Genomic DNA, 20,028 nt, shown 5'->3' with positions numbered 1-20,028 from the left:
CAGCCCTGCATTCATTTTCTTTCTTTTTTTTTTTTTGGTACTGGGGATCAAACTCAGGACCTTGCGCTTGGGAGGCAGGAAGCAGAACCACTGAGCTAAATCCCAAGCTCCATTTTCATTTTTTACTAATAAACACCTTGCAAATACAATGAAAAAAGCCAAGCAGGATGATGCACACCTGTAATCTCAGCCCTCGGGAGGCTGAGGCAGGCATACACTCCGAGTATGAAGGCAGCTTGGGCTACACAGTGAGTTCAAGGCCACCCTAAATCACACAGTGAGACCCTGTCTCAAAAACAAAAAAACAAAACAAAACAAAACACGGGCTAGGGATTTAGCTCAGTGGCACTGTGCCTGCCTTGCAAATGCAAGGTCCTAAGTTCGATCCCTGTTATGGGGTGGGGGTGGGAGGAGAAAATAAAAAAACAAGGACTGGGGTAGCTCAGTGTGCCACTCACTGCCTGCCTCACAAGTGCAAGGTCCTAAGTTCAAGACCCAGGACCACAAAACAAAACAAAACATTATAAAACTTAAATAGGAAAGTAAATAATAAATGGAGAAACATACCAAATCTTCATATTCTGCAAGATAATCTATATATGCAGTGATACTTAAAATTACATTGGGCTTGCATTTTGACTTTACTTGTTTCCTTACAATGAATAAAATCTTAATTTTAATGTAATTAATCAACCAACCCTCTCCCTTTTTTCTCAGTATCTTAGAAATCCTTCCAGAGTCAATGAAAATACCTAGAGGTGGAACAGATATTCTCCAGTATAAACTTTCCTGCTGTCTCAGCCTTCTTCAGTGCTTAAGTGTTAGGATGTTAGATTTCCAGTATAAATTTCTAAAAGTTTAGTTTTACTATCTAATTTAGTCTTTAATCTGCCTTGACCTGCTTTTTGTGCACACAGTGAAATAATTGGGTATATTTTGCTATAGACTGAAAAATATCCTTAGTACTTTTTATTTTCAACTTTTATTTTTATTAGTACATATGTGCAGTATAGCACCATTTATTTAAAAAACAAATAAACCTTTCCTCAGCTAAAATGTTACTTCTGTCATTTATTAAATGACCATATGGGTGGATGTGTTTATGGGCTTTCTATATAATTCCACTCATCTACATATGGATCCCTATACTAATACAATACTGTTTTAATTTCTGTAACTTTATGCCAAGTCTTAATAGACTTGGTAGAGGGAGTTCTCCAACCCTGTCCTTCAAGAATATATATGTTCCTTTGTATTTCTAATCTTATGATCAGTTTGTAATACATCCTTTGTCTGCTAAGGACCTTTAAAACATGAGTACAGTATATGTGATAAAATATTTTTCCTGAGCTGGGCGTGGTAGCGCACACCCAGCACTTGGGAGGCTGAGGCAGGAGGATCACTGTGAGTTTGAGACCAGCCTGGGCTACATAGTGAGTTCCAGGTCAGTCTCAACTACATAGTGAGACCCCTGTCTCAAAAAAGCAAAAAAAAAAAAAAAAATTTTTCTTCATAAATCTTTTTAAATAATCATAACTTTTTCGGTTAAACTTATTAGCCAACAGTATTATGCTGATTTTCTAATGTTAAAACAACTTTTCATTCTTGAAATAAACCCAATTTGTTCATGATGTACATTTAGTCTATGTTGTTGCACTAGGTATGCTAATTTTTTTTTTTGGTACTGGGGATTGAACTCAGGACCTTGCACTTGTGAAGCAGGTGGCAGAACCACTAAGCTAAATCCCCAGCCCTCAAGGTATGCTAATTTTTTTTTTTTTTTTGGTACCAGGGATTGAACTCGGGTCCTTGCGCTTGCAAGGCAGGCCACCGAACCGCTGAGCTAAATCCCCGGCCCAGGTATGCTAATTTTTATGTTCAGATTGAGTGTTTCCTATAATTTTCTTTTCTCATACTGCCCTTGGCAGGTTTTTATTAATAGGTACGTTAGTCTCAATTCATAAAATCTCTGTTCGCCAAAAGCACAAGCTGAACAACCATAATCTGAAATCCAAAATCTAAAATGGCTGCAGACCCACATATACCAGAGATACTCAACCTGTATGGACCATTATAGTGATAACAAAACACTTCAACAAATCACCAATAAAAATCATTTATGAACAAAATATGAAAATGTACCTCAGAAAAGGAATCTGAATGGCCAATTAAAATATGAAATCTTTAACCACCATAACAGCAATCAGGGAAATATAAATTAAAACTCCAATGATGATATCATGCATCAAACCAATTGGCAAAAATTTAAAAGACTGACAAGTTCAAATATTGAAAAGGTATGGAGCAACAGAATTCTCACATACTGGTGTTATAAGTATAATTAGTACAGACTTTTTGGAAAGCAATTTGGGTTTACCTACTAAAACAAAGCTCCATCAGGCAACTTCAATTCTAAATATACACTCTACAGAAACTCATGCATTTGTATACTACAGTATGTACACAAGAATGCTCACAATGGCCCAAAGTTTAAACAAACCAAACATCCATCTCAGAAGAACCAGTAAGTTGTGGTATACTCAGATTCCAGAATATTAGTACTCAGGAATGAAAATGAACTATTGCTAGAAGCAACACTGAGGAGTCTCAAACAATGCTAAACAAAGACAAAAAGAATACAGGACTCCACCGAAACTATTTTCTCCAGATGCATACACAGGTGGTAATACCATAAAGAAATGCAAAGAAGCTATTATGTAGCAAAAAGGTCAATAGTAGTTTTATCTATGATGGTAGAAAATTGAATTAAAGAAGGAAAATGGAGGCCTTCTGACATAAGTGGCTTTTTTTCCTAGGCTTTGGTGGTGAGTATATACAATGTTTGTTTTGCTATTATTTAATAAGTTGCATGCTGGTATTTCATTTACTTTTCTGAATTTACATTTTAATTTTAAAAAATCCCGAATGGTATAGTGACACTGATGATGTAAAAATAAAAATTATAAGGCAAAATAAACAGAAAAAAATGTCAATAAAGAATATAAGTATATAAATGTATATATACCATCTGTTCTGATTCCACTGAAGCAATACATTATGACTAACAGACAAATTAAATCTCAAAATTAATGTTACTAACATCTGAAGCATACAGTTAACTTATACAAGCGAAGCTCACCCATCCTCAATAATGGTTTAGCAATGCATACCATGTGCTTAGTTACTTGTCAACAAATGTCAAAAATACTAAGAAAATAATTTAAAGAAACAAGTAATTCACACAAAGATGTCTACAAAATATATTTCTCATTATTAGTACATATGTTAAATAACTGTACAATGCACTGAGTGTTAAAACTGATCGAATTTAGTATAGTTATGGTGAACCTTTTAGAGCTCTCAATGATACAACTTTCTGTGGCACATGAGCCATAGGTTAGCCACCACTAATCTCGTATTTGGACTGAATCATGCTCCCCACATCCTACCAAATTAAAATTCTGCCAATCTGCCAACAGTACACGGGAGCCAAATTTAGTAATTATTTATAAGGATAATATAAAGAGAAAAGGAAGGCACACGGAAAGGAGCCCATTCCTGACCTGTAAGACAGATACCGTTCAGTGATAATGTTACCTGTTCTCAGCTTTCTTGCTTTTATTGCCAGGACTGGAGGATCGGGATCTTCGGCCCCTGCTTCTACTCCTTGAGCGCCTCCTGTCTCGGCTTCGAGATCTTCTTCGCTCTCGACTTCTATCTCTTTCTCTACTTCTGGAACGCCTGAAAGGGGGACACTTCTCATTTACCCTAAGGCCAAAGACAGCTACTATTTCAGATCATGATTCTTTTTCATTTTGAAAGAAGCTTCTTCTTTGTAGCTCAGTGATATTCTGCTGACCTAGCATGCGTCCAATCCACAGGAATAAGGGGGAAAAAAGCTTAAACCTAAGAATGACAGGCAGAATGGAACTGTGAATGATCACTGATCTGAAGATCAGGTGGTAATAATTGAAATCCTGGTGCTGCTAGTAACCAGTGACTCTGATGACAAAGGTCAGATCTTTTAACTTTCTTGTCTCAGTTTCCTCATCTGTAAAATATATACACTTCACCAGCTAATCTCAAAATGTTTCTTGATCATCAAAAAGTCAAAAACCAAATTCTAAACAATGAACTTCACTTAACAAGTACTTAACTGAACTGCGAAATTGTCCTTGGGACCACAAAATATAAGACTGAATTATTTACTTCTATTTTCACTGTCATGGGTAAAATTCTATTACATTTTGTCCTTCTAATGTCTGAAAAGGTCAAATTCATTCTATGATTTGTTCACAGCACCCACTCATATCTCTGTTATCTGTTCAGATTTCTTTCCTATTTTAAAGAGAAACACTATTAGAAAAAATATTTTGGTGTAAGGAATATTATTTTCATTTAAAGACTGTTTTCTCACCTCTAGAAAGATCATGCTGCTTGACTAGTACCAATGAATACATAATCAAGCAAATGCTAAAAGGCCAGAGCTCATTGCAGCTCAGTGCAAAGGCCCTGGGTTGACTCTCCAGTACTGCAAAAACAACAACAACAACAACAACAACAAAAAAAAAACACATAATAAAAATGTTTATAGAGCAATCAGGGCTGGAGAAGGGTCTGCCCTGGCTCCTATCATCTCCTTCAGGGGCTGCTCTGTATAGTGGTCAGCTCTCTTGGGGCTGAATCAGGGCTTCCATCAACAGAACATATTACTTACTTTTTACTTCATTTTTTACATCCCTCAATGGGTTCCAAGGGTTTTCTTTGGGTTGCAGACAACAGAACCTAAAGCTTCCCAACTAAAAATACTGTTTTGAGAGTCTTTGCAGGCAAATCCTCCCGGGTTTAATCAAACCATAGGGATATAGCAGAGACTCCATAAATGAGCCACTAAATTCCAGTTCAAAACATACTTTTTGGAGGAGTTCAGCTTAGCTAAAAAGGCCCAATTTATCCTTGGCCCTCTGGAGATTAATGTCTTACCTCAGACGCTTCCTGTCCCTTGACCGAGACCTTCTTTTATCCCTGCTTCGAGACCTTTCTCTCCTTCTATCTCTATCTCTACTTCTAGACCGTCTGTCATCTCCACGTTTACTTCTTTTGTCTGAGGGTGAGCGACTTCTAGATCGACTTCCAGAGCGTCCCCTTGATGCTGATCGTTTCCGATAGTGGCTAGAATAATATTGTCAAAGTTTAGTAAATACAGCTTTTATTACTTATCTACACACACACACACACACACACACACACACGCACAATCTTACAGAAGAATTAAATACAGAAAGAACTTTTCACAAACTTTTATAAAAATTAGGAGTAAAAGAATGTGTTATAGCACATGTAGAGGGGGAAGAACTGCCTTGAAAGAAAAGGATAGTGAACAATAAGATCAAACACCTGTTTCCAGTCCCAGCCTGCTTATATTCTTGTGAAGGAAGAGATAACAGACAAGCAAAGAAACAAACATACAATATATCAAATAGTGCTATAAGCAGATGAGAATAAAGAAAAAAGGACAGTAAGAGATTTCCTTATTGTATATTAGGTGACACAGAAGGCCTCACTAACAAAGTGACATTTGTTACAGAGTCCTGAAAGAAATAAAGGCAGGAACCATGCAAATATACGGAAGGGAAAAGGCACAAGTGCACAAACTGGTGCATTCAAGGAAGTGCAAAGAAACCAGCTGAAGCCAGGGTTGAAGCAACTGGAGTACCCAGAGCTACGGTCAAAGAAACAAAGCAGGCAAACATGGAAAGCCTTTTAGGCCACTATAAGGTCTATGTCTTTCATTCTAAGTAAGATGAAAAAGTACTAGGCCAGGCAGAGCGGTAGTACACACCTGAAGTCCCAGCAACCCAGGAGGCTGAGACAGGAGGGTTATTGTAGCCCAAGAGTTTGAGACAGCAAAATATCTATAGGGACCAAGAATGGGATGTTACGAAAGACCCTTGCAGTGGATCCTGGTCTCCTATGAGGCTATATAACACAGAACTAGTAAGAGTAAAGAAAGAAACAAGACTTAGAAAGCTGGGTCTTAGGGCTGATCTATACTGCTCTGGGCAAAAAAGACAAAAGCCCCAAGCACATCCAGTAATTATCGATTACAAGAGTGGGAAGAAAAGTGAGTAGGGTATGCTTTGAAGTCATCTAGTGATACAGGGACAAACACCTGGCATGATGGCACCAAGCAGGGCTGTGAGGAGACACTGCTTACCTTGTTTGGAGAGAACAAAGGGTACCAGGACCAGGTGCAATTAACCAGCAACCCAAGAGGTCAGTGAGATGCCATAACTAAGGGGAAGGATTTTGGTTGGAGCCAGGTTGACCCTGGATGGGAGTAAACTCAGCTGAGCCCTGCTGCTTCACGGACTAGGGCTTAAGTCTGAGTGTAGCACATATTAGCAAAGGAGCAATACTAGCCAAGCTCTGCTATCTGACAAGCCCATTTGAGTCATGTAAAGCTTTGGTCAGACTCCTAAGATGAAACAATATATCCAAATCACCAAAAAGCATGGCCACTTATATATAGCCTCCTAGTACTTGGAAGGGATGTCTACTGCAAACATCATCTCAAAAAGAAATACAGAAAGAGAGAAAAGAGAGAAAGGGAGGACAAGAGAAAACAAGAAATAAAGGAAAGCAAGTAAGCAGGAGAGGTTAAAGATTTTAAGGAGAGGAAGACAACCTCACCAATGTTTAAAAATATTATTCTGGCTGCTAAGTGAAACAAACTAAAGAGAGAGGCAAGAGGAGGAGGGGAGAAAATAGAATTGTACAGCAATCAGCTAGGTAACAGTGGTGGCCTAGGTCAGAATAGCAGGTACAGAGAGAGATGTTGAGAAGTATCAAATTATCGCAGTAGGGGCTGGGGGTGGAAAGAGCTAGCTAGCACAGATTAGATTCACCAAAGAATTAAAATGTCAAGTATGATGGTAAGACAGAAGTCCTGGATGTCTCCAAGATATGTAACCAGACCAAGTAGAAACATGAAGGTGTGTGGAGCATGATTACATACATGCCTGTAATCCTAGCCCTTGGAAGGCAGAGGCAGGAGGATCACCTCAAGTTCTAGGCCAGCCTGGACTACAGAGTGAGTTCAAAGCCAGCCTGAACTACATAGCAAGACCCAGTCTCAAAAATCAAAAACAAAAACAAGCTGGGCTGGGAGTATACTTCAGTGGTAGAATATGTGCTTAGAACATGTGAGGCCCTGGGTGCCAATCCCCAGCAAAAAAAAAAAAAAAAAAAAAAAAAAAAAAAAAAAAAAGAAGAAGAAAGAAAAGGGCCAGGGGAGGAGTAGATTTAGGAGGAAGGTGGAAAATCAGAATATTAAGTATCCAAATGAAGGTGTACAGTTGGTAAGTGAAATGTAAGTCTGGACTTCAAGGAAGAGGTTTAGTCTGGCAATATATACCAGGAAGCTATCAGTGTACTAAAGCTATTTAAAGTGATAAACCTGGGTAAGACCACCAGAGAATGAGCACAACTGATTATTCTTCGAGTTTCTCAACTTAAATGTGCAGGAACCCAAACTTATCACCTCTCTCTCCCCAAAGCATTTATCATCCCACTAGGCTCAAAACATCATTTATTTCCCATATCTTCTTTTTATCATTCGACACAATAAGTAAAACCCCAAGCATCATCACTTTTACTTCTGTAATTCCTTTCACATATCATCTCAGAATTCCCCCTATCACTATTCTATATCAGATCTATCTACTTAGGACATTTTTTAAGACTCCTGGTATTCCTGCTTCTATTCCCATTTCCCTTAAATTTTCATTACTGCTACTAGGGACATTTTCCTAAAGTGGAATCTTATCACACACTTTCCTTTTTTTTTTTTTTTTTTTTTTTTTTTTTTTTTAACAGTACCTGGGATCAAACTTGGGACCTTGCACTTGAGAGGCAGGTGGTGGAATCACTAAGATAAATCCCTGGTCCAATTTCTTATAATCTTTAAAGGCTCACAAACAAATTCTTATCTTCAAATCAAACTGACAATCCATTCACTTTCTGGGTTATTATAAGACCAACCTCCTACTCCTCTTCAGTACTTCTTGAAAACCACATACACAGGCAAACTGGGCTCTCTAGTTATTTCTCTTCACACCCTGCTCTTTCCCATCTCCAAGCCTTTCATTACTCGCTGAAAAAACCTAAAAGCACAGGGCAAACACGGCAAAAAGGTATAGGCAGAAAGCTGCTTTAAGAGTCTGAATTTTGGCCATTTGGAGCACACCTGTAATCTCAGCAATTGGGAGACTGAGGCAGAAGGACTGCTGCAAGTTTGAGTTCAGCCTGGGCTACATAGTGAGTTCAAGGCCAGCCTGAATTACAGAGAGCCCCTGTATCCCCACCAAAAAAAGAAAGCAAGAAAAATCTGAATTTTATCTTTACTTCAGAAGTGTCACTCTGGCTACAGTATGAAGGAATTAATGATTAGGATAGCAAGATCCAAGGAAGGTAATCAATCAATCCAGAGAGAATCAACTTGAAGCAGGTGTAGGAGTCTGAGCAACGAGGGCCTCAACTCAAAGGGCAATAAAACAGAAGAATGAATCAAATAAATTATCACTTCCAGATTTTTGGTCTGGGTGGCCAGAGAAATAGCAATACCTTCAAGGAAAGTTGAAAAACTTTCAGATTTTTACAGTTAAGTAATTATTCTTATCCAGACAATGGTCACACAATTTACATATCTAATTGTCACCAAACTCTACGTTTACACTGTATTTCCCCAGTGGTTATTCCTCAATATAGTTAGCATAAAAAACAAAACAGAACCCTCACTGTAACTAGGCATAAAGCAAATTTCAGTCGCTGCTAAACACATACCAGTCACTTTTAAGGTAAAAAAAAAAAAAATCTGAAAATCTTAAACCATTTAACAGCAATTTAAAGTCTGGAAGAGATCTCATAGTTCTAACAAGGTCTCCCACTGCAATCTCATAAAGATAGAAAACAGGTAACGAAAAAACATTAAATCTACTTGTGAAGTAAACGTCCATGTGACAAATACCGTAGCCCAGTAAAAGCCAGTAGTGTACAGGGCTGGAGACGCGGTAAAAATGTCTACCCACATGCTTCTTTCAACTGACTCAGAAAAGACCGCGCAAAGAATTAAAATACGAAGGGACAAGCGCTGAGAACACAAAAGCGAAATGGAAGAGAAACTCAACTGGGGTCATCACTTCCTGAGGTGACCAGGGCCTAAGCTCTGTGGCAGTCGCGGGATGTGGTGCCCAACACCAGACGTCCTGGAGAGCTGTTACTGCTCCAGGGGCTCGGACCCGGCTGGCGCTGGTGCAGAAAAGAACTACAATGGTCGCCGACCCGTGAATAGTCATTGCCTCGGCCAAGGTCCCGAGCCCCTCCACCGGATGCTAAGTACAGCTGGTCTCACGTGGGGCCGCCCCAGGCCTGGCTCCGCCGCTACCTCAACTCCCGCCACTTCTCCCGACCTTCAGAAGCCGCTCGCCCGCTCGGCGCACTGACTCACCGCGACTCCCGGCCCATGCTGCCGGCTGTACCAAAGCTTCACCCTCGGGGACGCCCAGGCAAACAGGTCAAAGAAAGAAGCCGTACTGCACTAGGGCTCAGGACGAGGACCAGTACTAAGAAGCTGCAGCAGCTACAGCAGGAGCCGCCATTCCACCACGACCAACGAAAACAGGACGTGCTGGCATCAGCGGCAGAAGAAAGGAAACAGCCCGCCGGAAGCTGCTGTCTCCCCACAGCGGCCCCTCTTGGCGGGAGGGTGTGCAGCGCTGGGCACGCCCGATTGAGACGCCCTCGCGGGCTTCCCATCCCTAGAAGGGTCTTTGCTGCAAGGACACCTATACATCCTGCGCAGCTTCGTGGTGAGCCAGAGCATGCACTCATGCCCATTTCAATCTTACGTTTTTAATGCTACAACCTTCTCCATACACGCACTTGATTCAATAAAACTTTCACTTATGTGTTGTCATATGCCAGGAATGTGCTAGATTTCCTGAGGGGCTTACAGTTGTGTGTTTAATAAACAAGACTGGAGGGCCGGGAATTTAGCACAGTGGTGCCACCGCCTGCCTCACAAGTGCAAGGTCCCAAGTTCGATCCCCGGTACCAACAAACAAAATAACAAGACTGGAAACAAAAATTGCTGTAGTAATAAAATAAGGAGACGCTACACTGTGGAGGGAAGAGCTCCCTGAGGGTTAAGTGGGTTTTGGGCTTGCAAGCAAGATTTGAAGTCTGAGGAGTTAATCCAGTGAAGAGAAAGAATTAAAAATACATTAGCAAAAAAATTATAATAGTTCTCTACATTGCCTGGACTAGGAAACTTTGTGGGGCATGGAGTATCTGGCTTCCACCGGTCTAGAGAACTTCTTAAACATTTGAGGATTTTTAGGGCCGGAGATTTAGCTCAGTGGTTCCGCTGCCTGCCTCACAAGTGCAAGGATCCGAGTTGGATCCCTGGTACCAAAAAAAATTTTTTTCAAAATTTTTAACCCAAGGTAATCCTGAGGTCAAGATTGAGAAGGAATGGTTTCCTGGAATACCCACTAAAATGTTCTTGTAGAAAGCTGTAATGAAGTCGGGTAGAAGCTCTCATTTTCATATTACATGCTTCTGTACTATTTACTTTTTTTTAACACTTAAAAATGATAGAAAAGTTCTCTATCTTGATTGTGGTAGTACATGGATGTATACATTTTTAAAAAGTCATTTATCTATATACTTTAAATTGGTGCATTTTATTGTATATAAAGTTTTATCCAAATAGTTGATCTTGAGGCAGGTGTGGTGGCACACGCCTGTGATACCAGTACTCAGGAGGCTGAGGCAGAAGAAGTGCCCCAAGTTCAAGGCTAGCCTGCACTACATAGCAAGACCTTATCTCAAAAAACAAACAAACAAAATAAAGTTGTTTTATTTTTACAACCCTTTAAGCTTTTGATTCCCTTTTATTTGATGCTCTTGAGGTGTCCCCTCAAGTTGATGTTTTAAAAAACATCTCAAAAAGAGGGGAGAGGGCCCACTAAGAGAGACAGGAAGAAGTGGTCAGATTCTGAACATGAATTGATGAATTGGATGTGGCTGCAAGGCAGCAGGAGAAAGACAGGTCCCAGGTTTTGAACAGAGCTATTGCAGACTGTGGCGAATGTGTGAAGAAATGCATGGGAAGCAGTTTTGGGTCCAAGGGAGAAATAGTGGGAGATAAATGATTTACTAGAATTTAGTAGAATGCATAATACACCCACTGGTATTCACAGACATGGAATTGGATGAGGTCATGCAAAGTGAATGAATTAACTAACTTTTGAATTAGCAATTTGAATATTGCCTGTCACAGAATTAATGTTACAGATGGAACAGATTTTTAAATCACATACACATCTTGATTTTAAGTAAGAAAGCTGAGTCTCAGGAAACTCTGTTAGTCCTAGACCATAAATCTTGTTGGAATTTAGGCTGGAAACAGAGAATCAGCATCTGACACCGAGGCCAGAGCTCATTTCATACTTTCCCACTCTCCTTTGAGAGAACTCAGTCAACAAGGCAATTCCAACTGGCACAAATACCTCATGTCCACGACATACATGTGGTGATTTCACAGCACTTCAGCATCCTAAGAAGCTGCTTTTGTGTTAGTATAGGTCATAGAAGGGATTACAGTCTACACTGTCTCTAATACATTACTATCAGCAAACTGCCCTACCTTCCAAAGCAGCAGATTTTGATTCTAGCTCAGTTCTGAGTATTTTTTTTTAACATTTTTGCTGTTTTTATTTTTTTCAGCACCAGAAACAGAACTCAGAACCTTGTGCTTCCCAGGCTGGCACAGCACCACTGAGTTACAACCCCAGCCCCCTCTTGCTATTTTTAATAGCAATGGTGATGCACACATATCCATTTACACAACTGACTGACTACTGGGCGACATGGTTGCAGAAGTCACCTGTAAACAAGCATCTTGTCAATCTACATTTAATTCATATACCTCTCAAAACCCTGACATTTCTAAATAATATTTTAAATATTTTGAACACTAAAAAACTTCTTTTTCTATTTCATATAATTTAACACATCTAAGGAAATTATTGGGGGATGCCAATAAGTTGAAGAGAAAAACACGGCATAAATAGACATAGATATAGGTCTTCTAACATGTAAGTTTGGTAATGATGTGCAATTACTACAGTTGCACGTGTCGACTGGTTAAACAGGGGCTTTTTTAAAGGAACATAAGTAGTAAAAATGTGCAGTTATGGGGTGGGGATTTAGCTCAGCGGTTCCGGCGCCTGGCTTGCAAGCAGCAAGGGCCTGAGTTCGATCCCCAGTAGCCCCCGCCAAAAAAATGTGCAATTAAACAACTTCACTAGTGTCCTCCTCGGGATAAAGGGGGCAAGTGACAACTCTCAAAGATCTTTTTTTTTTTTTTTTTTGGTACCAGGGATTGCACTCAGGTCCTTGCGCTTGCAAGGCAGGCCACCAAACCGTCAAAGATCTTAATAGGTTTTTTGTTTTGTTTTTTGAGACAGGTCTCTCTATACAGTTTAGGCTGGCCTTGAACTCACTGTGTAGCCCAGGCTGAGTTCCAACACGTAGCAATCCTCCCGCCTTAGCCTTCCAAATGTTAGAATTACAGGCGTGCACCACCATTCCTGGCCATTAGTTCTCTCAAGATAGTATATTCATTATGAAATCAGAAACTGTACAGTCTTGTGATCTTAATCTCAAAATCAAAGGAATAGACTTAAATATTATATTTTCCATTATTCTATTTCAACAGAAAATGACAAAAATCAAGACTTACTCATAATTAAAAAGTACAGAAGTCCTTGACTTATAAACATTTAAGTTTCAAACTTTCAGACATGAATAGACCTCACATTACAACATTTCATAAATGCAAACAAAGCACAGAAGTAGCTCACGTCTGCCTAACATATTCACAGTTGTGCTGTTGTGTGCTTACTGTACAGTGCAATAGGATACAGTAGTGCAGTGCTCAGAGCCCAGGATGTACAGAAGCAAGAGGAAAAGCAATGATGATGCAAAAGGGACTGCTAGGAAGCACAAAGCGATATACACTGTGTATTTGTGTCAAAGGTGTATAAGACTTCACTGGACTTACAAAGGAACCGAATTTACAAATGTCCTCTTGGAACAGAACTCATTTATAAGTCAGGCACTTACTGTATTTTCAACATCACACAAACTAACCAAATAGAATACACAAAATAGAACCAAATAGAACACACACAAAAAAGGCTAAGTGGTATACCTTAAGTTTCATACATTTTTAAGAAAACAAAACTTCCAAATGCGACACTGTTGCGCTCACATCGGCAGCACATATACCAAATGTGACACTGTTACTAAATTAGGTAAAAAAGGATATTTATGGAGTTGGGTTACATGCCTTAATTATTCAGATCCCATTTTTTAACCATTCTCTTCTAGTTTACTCTAAAAACATACTTCTAGGCCCAGAGGCATAGGTCAGCAGTAGAATCACTAGAATGCATGAAGCCCTGGGTTTGATTCTGCAGCACTGCAAACAAGCAAACAACATACTTCTGAACCTCTGATAACTGAAAACTCAAAATAAAAACTTTCCAATCCTGACTGTGATGTGGTATAAAGCAAATAGGTTTTAAATAGCTTCTAATTTCAAATGCACTATAGTGCTAGGGACTGAACCTACCACCTTGCACTTGCTAAGCTACACCCCTGGCCCACATGTATGTTTCTTAATCACTTCTCCCATTTACATATTGTGCTGACATAAAAATTAAGACAGTAACTCAAAGGAAAAAAGACAGTTTAAAACGTGCAGATATAACATCAGACAATCTAGTTTCTTTCATTTTATTAAGATGGCTTCATTTCTCAGGACAGAATGACACAAATACAAGAAGCCATCCATAGGGATAGTTAAGACCATATTTATCTGGTCTTTTAAAATCACTAGCTCAGCCTCCAAGAGAGTAATTACAAATCTGAGAAGTTAGAGGAAAGATATAGAGTAGGGAGTCTAATGAAACAACGAAAGTCATTAATGACATTGGTACTCTGTTCTTCAGAGCAGTACTAATACAAACTCAACCCTTTAAACTAGGGAACCTGTCATTCTATTCCTAGAAAAGTGGTTTTACAACCTCTATAAAGTAAAAGAAATACACAAAGATGTGAACCAACTGGCCTCCTTTAGAGACAATGCAATACAGAAGAAGTTGGTTTTTTTAAGCTCCCCCTGCTGAGTCCGCATGCTTCATGGCACTTCAGAGCCCCAATAATCAAGGAGTTCATGACAAAAGATAAAAGTGAAAAAGTAGACACAAAGATCCGTGAAGACTTCTCCCATTTTACTGTAAGTATCCATTGATCGATTGATCACTTCAGCAGGAATTCCGGACAGTAGAAGAGCAGCAGTTAGCACTGTTGTCTTTATCTTCTTTTCACCCTGTGTAGAAAGAGACTCAAATTAATGGTACAGCTTTCAGCAAACTACATAAGCTCTGTAAAATATGATCAATACTGTTATTTTTGCCTAAATGATTTCAAAACAGTCAACCATAATGTCAACATTCATTGAACACATAATAGGTAACTCAGTAAACTGCTAGACAATAACACACAAACTTCTTGCTACCAAGTTTTCAAAATGTGTCATCTTAGATAAAAATTTTAGATGTACATGATAGCAAAAGACAAAAAACACAAACATTACTAGTCAGGACATAAACGGTGCTAAATAAATGACATATACAACGTGTGGCATAGGGGCTTAAAGGAGACAGTAACTGCTCCAATGTTTTATGTAAATAAAGCACAAGGAAAACAGGACTTCAAGGTAAAGCAGGATTTAGACTGGCTCAACTGAAAGGAAAACTCCAGCCAGAGTCAGAACTAGGAACATCCTGTAAGGTCCTAATCGCTATGCCAAAAAATTCCTATTGCTTATAAAGGAAATAGGATACCACTGAATAGTTCAGAATACTTTTGGGGGTAGGGAGAATATTCATTCCCTAATATATAATTTTCTACTCTTATTTTAAGAAATTCAAAGCTTTTTTTTTTTTTTTTTTGTACCAGAGATCAAACTCAGGACCTTGAGCTTGCAAGGCAGGCAGCAGCACCACAGAAGTAAATCCCTGGCAGCTGTTTTTAATTTATTGATTTGTAATAAAACAATTCACTCACATGGATCAATAACTTAATATAAAAGAGCTATGCCAGGTGTGGTATGTGCATGTAGTGCCAGCTATTTGACAGGCTGAAGTAGGATGGCTTGAATCCACTAAGAGCATTCCAGCACTCTGGAGGCTGAGGTAGGAGGATTGCTACAAGTTCGAGTTCAGCTTGGGCTAGTGAGCTTAAGACAAGCCTGAACTACAAAGTACACTCCTGTCTCAAAAAGAAAAAAGAAAAAGAGAAAGAACCAGGTATGGTGGCATACGTCTATAATCCCAGTACTTGGGAGCCTGAGGAAGGAGGATCACCACAAATTCAAGGTCAGCCTGAGCTACATAGTGAGATCCTGTTTAAAAAAAAAAAATTACAGCTTGGATGCCAGGCATGATGGTACACACCTTTAATTTCCAGCATTCTGGCAGGATGAGGCAGGAGGATCACAAATTTGAACCCAACCTGACCAAGTTTGCAATTTAGCAAGGCCCTGTCTCAAAATAAAAAGGACTAAGGATGTAGGTCAGTGTGAAGGTCCTGAGTTAAATTTCCAAGTACCATTAAAAAGAAAAAAAGAGCAGTTTAGACAACAGACACCTAGACTCATCACAAAAATGAATGAATGAACAAAAATAAGAAGTTATAGTTAAGGTTTTCGTTTTCCTTAACTATAGAAGTGCTAAGCAGTCTTAGTCATAATAATCCAAAACTGAAAACAAGCAAGATATCAATAGATTAGATAAACAAATATAAGCATACAAGAGAATATTACTCATCAAAGGAATCAAGTATGAATATACTTAATACCATTTTTTAATTAAAAATATTACACACAATAAAAGGCTTATACAAAAAAAAGTATAAAGAAGAACAAATGATCCCACTTTTATGAATTACTAAAAGAGGTAAAAGTAGTCTGCAATAGAGAAAAAAATTAGAACTTTGTGGGGAAAGGGCTGGGAATGCCTGAAAAGGGATACAACTAAACTTCCCAGGGTGACACCAAGTTCTAAATTTTGAAAGGGATTTAAGTTTCACAAGTTGTCATAATTTTCAAATGGTATACTTAAGACTCAAGTGGTTCCATCACAAAAACTTAACCATAAATATAAAGAACCATAAACAAACGTTGATTTGTAGCCAATCCTATGTGAGGGTAAAGTAGAGCGATACACACATCTACAAAATACTTCAAAATGCATCAACAAAGATGGATTGAAAATGGATAGAAAATCAGTATACATGTGGTAAAAATCAATGAAATGTTAATGGAAAAATCTAGGTAGTACAGTGATACCTCAGTACTCATTGTTAATTGTTAAGTACCAAAAACCACTGCAACAACAACAACAAAAAACTGTTTTGGCTGGAAAGGGTAGTGAATCAAGAGGCAACTGACACTGACAAGTTCTAGCTTCTGCTTCAAGTACCAATAAACTGTAAGGACCAATACGGGACAAAATTTTCACATTAAAATGTAAGTAACAGGGCCAGGGATTTAGCACAATGGCACCGTGCCTGCCTTGCAAGTGCAAGGTCCAGGGTTTGATTCCCAGTACTGGAAAAAAAAAAAAATGTGAGTACCAAATTCAGTAAGTTCAAAGCAGTTGACTACCAAGGTTTGATTGTACGTATAAATGGGTGTTGATCATACAATTCTTTTCTGTTTAAATGAAGTTTGTGTTGTTTTGGTTTGGTTTGAGACAGTGTCTCAATATGTAGTTCAGGCCTGACCTTGCACTCACTGTGTAGCCCAAGCTAAGCTCACACTCTCAGCAATCCTCCTACATCAACCTACAGAGCACGGAGATTACAGGAATGTACCACCACGCCTGGCTTATAACAAAATATTTTGCTGGAAGTACAGTCTCCCTTTTCTTTTCCCCCTGCACCTAGTGCAACCCATATATATCCCTACCTATCACAATAATCATTGTTAAAGTTTCATATATATATATTATTCCAGAACTTCTTTATGCATATAAGCAAAATTGAATAGGTATTATTTTCCCTTCACATGCAAAAAAGGAATACATTACAAAGCCTATTTCTGCATTTTGGGTTTTTTTCTTTTAATATTTCCTGGAGAGCTTATCATTATCAGCAGTATATGGAGAGCTTCTTCACTTACTATATTTAGTCTGTTTTCAAACTTTTGCCATCACAAAACTATAATATGTTTCAAAAGTGAATTTTTTTCCTTTTTTTTTTGCTGGTGGTGGTGGTGCAGGGAACCGAACCCAAGGTCTTGCATCTGTTATGCAAGTGCTCTACCACTGAGTTATATCCCCAGCCCAACAGTGAGGTCCCGTCCCCCCCCCACCCCTGCCAACAGTGAATTTCTAAACAAACACTTTACTTAAAAGGACACCTCTTTACCATTTGGTTTGTTTGTAGTACTAGGGAATTGAACTTAGGGCCTTCATTCACACTGAGCTACACCACCAGTTCTTTTTTTGTTTTGTTTTGTTTTTTTGTTTTGTTTTGTTTTGGTTTTGGTTTTTTTGAGACAGGGTCTCACTATGTAGTTGAGACTGACCTGGAACTCACTATGTAGCCCAGGCTGGTCTTGAACTCACAAGTGATCCTCCTGCCTCAGCCTCCCAAGTGCTGGGGTTATAGGCATGGACCACCACGCCCAGCTTTGTTTTCTTAAAGCAGGGTTTCCTAAACTGCTAAATTGCCTAGACTGCATTTGAATTTGCAATCCTCCTGCCTCAATCTCCCAGAGTGCTGGGATTACAGGTATGTGCCACCACATCCAGCTTTATTCACTGTTACTTTCTATATTCAACCAATTTGACACTTCAAAAATATAAACGTTTCAAATACATTAAAACCACACACAGATGTCAGTCCATTAGAATAACTAAGGAGAGGGGTATAGGTCAGTGGTAAAGTATTTGCCTTGCATACATGGGGTCCCCAGAACCACCAAAAACAATCAAAAGGCTAAGTAGCCATTTTTCAGCAAAAACTCACATAAAACTTGATCACATAATTAAGGTTATCTTTGATGTCAGGCAAGATAAAACCAATAAGACTGTATATCAAGAAGACCAGATAAACACTGATTCTCACCATCATTCTGTTCTGTAATTCTGGCTAAGTATTTTTTGTCCTCAACACTAAAGATAAAGTGGGGATGGGGATTTAGCTCAGTGGTTCTGCTGCCTGCCTTGCAAGCACAAGGCTCTGAGTTCAATCCCCAGTACCAAAAAAAAAAAAAAAGAAAAATTGCACTGCTATTATGTATCCAGTAAGGAACACAGTAAGATAAATTAATTTAAAGAATTAATTTCCTTTATTATAAGGAAAATGAATTACTAAGTTTACTAAGCAAACTGAACACACTTCTTAGATGAATTCAAGACTATTCAAACCCTACAGTGAAGGACCAGATTTTCTCGCAAACCACCATGGACCAACATTTTTGTAAAATAAAATAAAAATGTTATGGCAATGTCAAACTGCAATGAAAGTGACTACTTACCTTTTGAACTTAATGCATCACAAATACAAACAAATAATTTGAAGATTAGCAATAGCAGATGAAGCACACTTTGGTTAGCACTGATGCAGACCATAAGTAGAACTAATTTTTTTTAAAAGTTCTTAAAGTTAGCTAGTCATGAATCGGTCTAAATACATCATCGTAAATTAGAAAATATTTTAATTTACCTTGGGGAAATATTTGCATAGTCCCATGTACGCAAGTTGTAAAGTAAGAAATGGAGCAAATATGGACTGTGAAGATACAAGATAAAGTTAAATACTTTCAACATAATCATTCAAATCACAACAAATCAACCAAACAAAAGCTATAAAATTCCAAGCAAAAAATATTTTTTTCAAGTTATATAATTCTTTAAAGTGTTTTCAATTTCTCTAAAAAGTCTTCTCTCACAAAAACTGATCTTTAAGGTCAGAGTATCAGATAGTGACAGGTATATAATATAGTGCACCATGTAGTAGTATCTCTCCCACCTAGAGGGAAATAATCGGCAATCTGAAGCACACATAAAGTCCCAGCACTCAAAACAGATGCTACTCATCCCTCAGACTTACATCTTGGGCCCTCCAAAGACAAGCCAGCTATTCTTAGCACATATAAAATGGCTTGATGATCTAGCTGCTCAAACAAAATGGAAAAGTAACATGTAATTCATATACTTATTTCTAAAGTTAATATTATGAAAGGACCAAAGTAGTATAGTACAAACAGGGAGAAATAAACCTTTGAAAATCTGATAGTGAAGAAAACCAGTAAATCCAAGCCACAAAAAAACTTGCAAAAAATGAGGCACAAAAGTGAAATATAGCTTTCGTATATGTGCTGCCAAAACAAGCACTGAGATATAGCTTTAAAAAACATGAAGCATAGTTATTTCATTAGAAAAAAGTGGTTATGCAGCTCACTAAATCTTAAAAGCATTATTGATCTTTACTATGATATTAATTTATCATGGGGGCAACAAATCTATTGAACAGATTCTATTTGAGAAAACATTTGCATAAAACACTTGCTTGAAAATAGGTTTTATAAAACTATTTTGCTTAATGATATAAATCTTAATTATCTAGAAAATTTATGCACCTGATACACAGTAGGTAGTCTTTTAAAATGTCTACTGAATAGGAATATCTCAAAGAGCAAGATGCTGAATATTTTTCTGTATTCTTCCACATACCGTAAAATAACAGACATCAAGTTATTATACCACAACATATAAAACACTGAAAGATCTTTTGAGCCATAAAAAATTTCATATTCAAGACCACATGAATTGTAGTTTGCTTTATGAAAATTAGTGTTTTATATATCCATATATATATATATAT

General features: G+C 38.3%; 2 protein-coding genes across 2 annotated transcripts in view; both read right to left on the bottom strand.

The window, feature by feature from the left end:
• Ddx46 (DEAD-box helicase 46) overlaps positions 1-9,691 on the bottom strand; it is a 52,450-nt gene extending 42,759 nt beyond the window's left edge. Inside the window, exons 1-3 of the mRNA XM_010622023.3 lie at positions 9,509-9,691; positions 4,984-5,172; positions 3,598-3,741 (exon numbers count right to left, since the gene is read on the bottom strand). Of these exons, the coding sequence (XP_010620325.1) occupies positions 3,598-3,741; positions 4,984-5,172; positions 9,509-9,525 (350 nt within the window). The 5' untranslated portion in view covers positions 9,526-9,691. The remainder of the gene's footprint in view (positions 1-3,597; positions 3,742-4,983; positions 5,173-9,508) is intronic.
• Positions 9,692-13,859: 4,168 nt separating this feature from the next.
• The window catches only part of Camlg (calcium modulating ligand), a 9,128-nt gene continuing 2,959 nt past the window's right edge, over positions 13,860-20,028 (bottom strand). Inside the window, exons 3-4 of the mRNA XM_010622026.2 lie at positions 18,868-18,933; positions 13,860-14,461 (exon numbers count right to left, since the gene is read on the bottom strand). Coding sequence (XP_010620328.1) covers positions 14,270-14,461; positions 18,868-18,933 — 258 coding nt within the window. The 3' untranslated portion in view covers positions 13,860-14,269. The remainder of the gene's footprint in view (positions 14,462-18,867; positions 18,934-20,028) is intronic.

The sequence above is a fragment of the Fukomys damarensis genome, unplaced genomic scaffold (genome assembly GCF_012274545.1).
Source record: "Fukomys damarensis isolate Sample0158 unplaced genomic scaffold, DMR_v1.0_HiC HiC_scaffold_9, whole genome shotgun sequence".
NCBI classification, from domain to species: Eukaryota; Metazoa; Chordata; class Mammalia; order Rodentia; family Bathyergidae; genus Fukomys; species Fukomys damarensis.
This window is presented reverse-complemented; position numbering and strand designations above follow the sequence as displayed.